At 45.1% G+C, this 4914-nt stretch overlaps 1 protein-coding gene across 1 annotated transcript; it reads right to left on the bottom strand.

Annotated features, from left to right (window-relative positions):
* Positions 1 to 414: 414 nt before the first annotated feature.
* On the bottom strand, positions 415 to 4701 carry LOC137812084 (receptor-like protein kinase HSL1). The gene is made up of 2 exons (XM_068613976.2): positions 1583 to 4701; positions 415 to 1145 (listed from the first exon to the last, which is right to left on the bottom strand). The coding sequence occupies exons 1-2, from the start codon at positions 4188 to 4190 to the stop codon at positions 754 to 756; spliced, it is 3000 nt and encodes a 999-aa protein (XP_068470077.1). The 5' UTR covers positions 4191 to 4701; the 3' UTR covers positions 415 to 753.
* Between the last annotated feature and the right edge of the window lie 213 nt (positions 4702 to 4914).

The raw sequence follows: 4914 nt of genomic DNA, 5'->3' as shown, positions 1-4914 counted from the left end.
ACTCATATCTTTATAGCTGTACCCAGCACATTTGTTTGAGCACCGTGAGCAGTAAATTCTCAAGCTGAGAACCGTCAAAACATTTAATCTGAAACATCAACAAAATTATAAGCATTTAAGCATGGGCAGGCATAGATTCACCTAACAGCAGTGAACTGAAATAAATATAGTGTGTTGCTTATAGAATTTCGAAGCTATTAGATGGGAAAGCATTGCCTGACTGGTTGTCCTTTACCTTAATTATAGCATTATATTTATGTGGTTTCTCATTTCCCCATTTCAGATTCTTCGTAGGTTCAAGAGCACCTTCCTATAACAAAAGAAGATTAGAAGTTATAGAAAATATAAAACAGGATTTGGAAGTCATTGTCACATTGATATTGCAATTTTAAAACTCCACTGCCCATGCCAGAGTCAGCTAAAAGTCTTTCCAATAAATATAATAAAAAAACTTTTTAACGATGGAAATATCATTTCTGAATTCTGAATACAAGTTTGTAATGCAAACGCCAATTTGATTTTGGTAGGGAAGCTTCTTGATATGCACATACTTCTGTAGGGTAAAAAACATCAAATTCCTCAAGCCTCTATTTTCCACCATACAAAAAAAATCCTATTCTCTAATTCTCTTTTCTTTAGTCAACTTTGTAGAGCGTGGGCGGAAAGCACGGAGGGAAGCTGGCTTATAGTAAAAGAGAAGCTTCAAACTCCCCCTTCCGGATCATCAAAGAGTACAACCTTTGCAAGTATTCCTTAAACAACACTTCCATGATCCGAGGCATCGTCATAGTAATAAGGGGATAGCTTCCCATCTTTCTTTGCAGGCTTGGTTTGGTTCTCAGTGCCCACCTCTTGCAACATTTTCACTACTCTTCTCATTGAAGGCCTGTTAACAGGAAGAGGACTAGTGCACATGAGTCCAATGTTGAAGACCTTGCAAATTTCTTCTTTGAAACAAGAATCAAGCCTTGAGTCAATTAAATGGTCCACGCCTTTCTGGTCCAAGGTAGTGCACACCCACTTAACCAAGTCTTTCTCCCCAAATTCAGGGTCCACCGGGCGTCTTCCAGTAACCAACTCGAGTATGACAACCCCAAAGCTGTATATGTCGCTCTTCTCATTCACTCTGAGCGTGTAAGCATATTCTGCAGCAGGAGAAACCGATCATGTCAGTTTAGCACCAAAGAAATAGTTTCAATATTTTGACTGCAAAAGAAATTCAAAAGATGATAGACAACCTGTTTCTAGAGCATGTAATAGCTTATACCTATATTATAATCATAATATCAGTACAAAGATCTATAATGCCAACAAAAGCAAACCACTTTTCACTAAGCAACAAAAACATTAAAAACAATCGCCCATGCAGGAAACTACCGTCGTGATTTGTAGCCTTGTAGGGTGTAAGGAGGATAAGATGCACACTAGCAATAATGGACCAACAGTCAAATTACTCTAGTGACCAGCCAAGCCATATACAACGAGCTAAAACCCATATGCAGAAGTAATCCCCACTGAACTAAATGCATCTCAAATCCATCAACAATAAAATAAATTAATAAAAAATATTCTGCTAACTAACCTGGTGCAATATAGCCACAAGAGCCAGCTATGACGGACATGGATTTAGTTCCTTTTGCTGTCGTTTCAACCGCCTTAGCTACTCCAAAATCAGCCACCCTCGCACCATAGTCCCCATCCAATAAAATGTTGTTTGATTTCACATCTCTATGAACAATTGCGGGAACACAGTCATGATGCAGATAAGAGAGTCCTTCTGCCGAATCCACAGCTATCTTACACCTTGTTGGCCAATCCAACAACCCTCCTTTACTACTATGCAGCAAATCACCAAGACTTCCATTAGGCATATATTCATAAACCAAGAGCTTGCAATCCCTGGTGGTGCAGCAACACCACAGCTTGACTATGTTCTTGTGCCTGATCTTGCCCAAAGTCTCAACCTCCGCGTCAAAAGCATTGTCCTGAACCCTACCCTTTTCAACATCCCCACTCTCTACCTCCTTCCTAACCCCTCCCCATATCTTCTTCACAGCAACAACCTCCCCACTGCTAAGCACAACCTTGTAAACCTTCCCCGAGGAACCACTTCCAATCACATTATCCTCATCAAGACAATTCAAAATCTCATCTTCACTAAAACCCAGTTTATGAAACGACATTAACGTCCACTTCGACTTATCAATCGCCCTCTTGGCGTCCTGGAAATTCTTATACCTAAAGTAAAACCAAACCACACCAACAAGGAAAACCAAAGTGGCTACCACAAAAATAGCTCGAAGCAGCCAAACATAACCTACACTCTTTGCCTCGCCCCTACCATCACACAACCCCTTCAAATCCCCACACAAGCCAGGATTACCGAGGAAACTAGACCTATACATAACCTTAGCCAACAGAGGAGGAAGTTCACCAGTCAAACGATTATAAGACAAATTAAGCTGATTCAGCTTAAGATTCTGCAACCCGTGAGGGACTTTCCCCGAAAAGCGGTTACTAGAAAGATCTAGAAAGTTCAGCACGGACAAACCCCCAATCTCATCAGGAATCTTCCCACCAATCTCATTGTTGGCCAAATTCAAATCGTTGAGCTTCTTCCACGAACGAATCCCTTTCGGCAACTCCCCAGAGAGTCTGTTATTATGAAAATCGAGAATCCCAAGCTGCCCAAGATTCACAATGCTATCCGGAAGCGAGCCTCTGAACTTATTATCACTGGCGGAAAACTCCACGAGATTCTCCAACCACCCAACCTCATCGGGAATCGTTCCCGAGAAGTTATTCTTCGACAGAATCAACAGCGACAAGTTCCCGGCACCAGCAATGGTCCTGGCTATGGAACCCGAAAACGAGTTGTCGACAAGCTCGAGAAGATAGACGCGCGGAAGCCCCCAGATCCCGGCGGGAACCTCGCCGGACAACCGGTTGAATCCGAGCCTCACACGTGTCAAGCTCTGGCACGTGCCTAAGCTCGCTGGAATCTCCCCGGAGAAAAGATTATAAATCACCAGAAGCTCCTCAAGTGCACCCTTATCACAGAGCGTCGCCGGAATAGGCCCCCAGAACTGGTTGCTCGATACGTCCAGCCACCGGAGCTGCGAATTCTTGCCGAGATTCGCGGGTAACCTGCCGGTGAGGCGGTTCCCAAAGAGCCGAAGCTCATATAGATTCTCGGAATCCGCAATGCTGGCCGGTAACTCTCCCTCGAAACGGTTTTCGTACAAATTGAGACTCTCCAACGGCAAAGAACAAAGCTCGTCGGGAATCCTCCCGGTTAAGTGGTTCATGGAGGCGTCGAGGAGCCTCAAGCGGGTGAGATTCCCCATTCCCCGAGGCAACTCACCGGAGAGCGAGTTGTTGTACAACTCGATCTGCGTAAGGCTGGTTAACTGAGTGAGAGAACTCGGGATGGAGCCGTAGAGGTCATTGAGCGCGAGGTCGAGGTCCTGGAGCTTGTTGAGGTTCCCGAGGGAGGCTGGAATGACGCCGACGAGGTTGCATTGCGTGAGCCAGAGAACCTCGAGGTTCGTGAGGTTGCCGAGCTCCGGAGGGATTCGACCGGGGAAGAAGGGGTTGTAAGAGAGGTTGAGCATTTTCAAAGAGGAGACGTTGCCCAACGAGGGGGGGATGGTGCCTTCTAGAAGATTGGAGACGAGGGAGAGGACTTGGAGGTTCTGGAAAGTTCCGAAGGAGTCCGGGATGGGGCCGGAGAAGTTGTTGCCGGTGAGGTCGAGGTAGCGGAGGTTGGGGAGGAGCGGGAGCGTGGCGGGGAGGGGACCGGTGAGGAGGTTCTGGGAGAGGTCGAGGTGGCGGAGAGAGAGGCAGAGGGAGATGTCGAGAGGGAGGGTTTGGTTGATGGAGTTGTTGAAGAGGTTTATGGAGAGGAGGTTGGGGAGACGGCAGAGGACGTTGGCGAGGAAAGGGCCTCCGATGTTGGTGTTGGAAAGGTCCAATTCAGTTACGGTGGTGTTGGAGGCATCGCCGGCGCAGGTTACCCCGTACCAGTTGCAAGGGGTGGCGTCCCTGGAGTTCCAGGAGGAAAGAGTGGAGTAAGGGTCGTCGAGAGAGAGCTTGAGTTGGTACAGGTACAGCCCCTCTTGGTTCAAACACGCCACCCACGCTACTGCCGATAACAGAACGCAAGCAACGATGGGAAGTGGTTGGGTCATTCTTGCCTTACCTCTCCGACACAGAGTGCTGTGGTGAGTGTTGGAAGTGAGAGTGAAGTGAATGCTCAATTTATTTGAATGGGAAACGGTGAAAGGGAGAGAGGCTCTGTTTGAGGTCACTTTTCACGCACACTGCTACTCTGCTGAGTTGGCACCACCAGTTTGAGACTCCACACTTTGACCATAACCAAATCACACTCTCTACTTCTTATTCTTTCTTTCTCACTCATTAAACATTCCCAATTCAAATATATTAACCATACTCTTAAATTGTTGTTAAACTCAAATTAACGTAAGTACAGCACATTCAGCAAATGTTTGTGTTTTTTATTAAAGTGTGGTCGTTGTAATTTCAATACAACTACTGCAAGGTAGTTTGGGACAGATAAGGAGAAGATACGCTATTGGTGTTTGTTGTTTGTTTCAGCATACATATTGTGGTGATGCTAGAAGCCAAAATTTGTTCCCTTCAAAATCATTCATTCTTCTATTGAAGTATAATCTTTTGGTGTTGTGTTAATGCTCATGAGTTGGACTGCAGACTTTCTAGATTCCAAGTTCCCTCTCTTGCATCATCTACATTACTACTGCTGAAAACTATACTTAGGTCTTTTAAGTTGAATTAGTAGCTAGGTTGTTTGTTATTTAGTTTATAGTTTCTCCACGCTTCTTGATAAATACCAAGAGAGCAATAAAAAACTTTTAACTCTGGTAAACAACTTCC

Source organism: Phaseolus vulgaris, chromosome 2 (assembly GCF_051622355.1).
Source record: "Phaseolus vulgaris cultivar YP4 chromosome 2, ASM5162235v1, whole genome shotgun sequence".
Classification (NCBI taxonomy): domain Eukaryota; kingdom Viridiplantae; phylum Streptophyta; class Magnoliopsida; order Fabales; family Fabaceae; genus Phaseolus; species Phaseolus vulgaris.
This window is presented reverse-complemented; position numbering and strand designations above follow the sequence as displayed.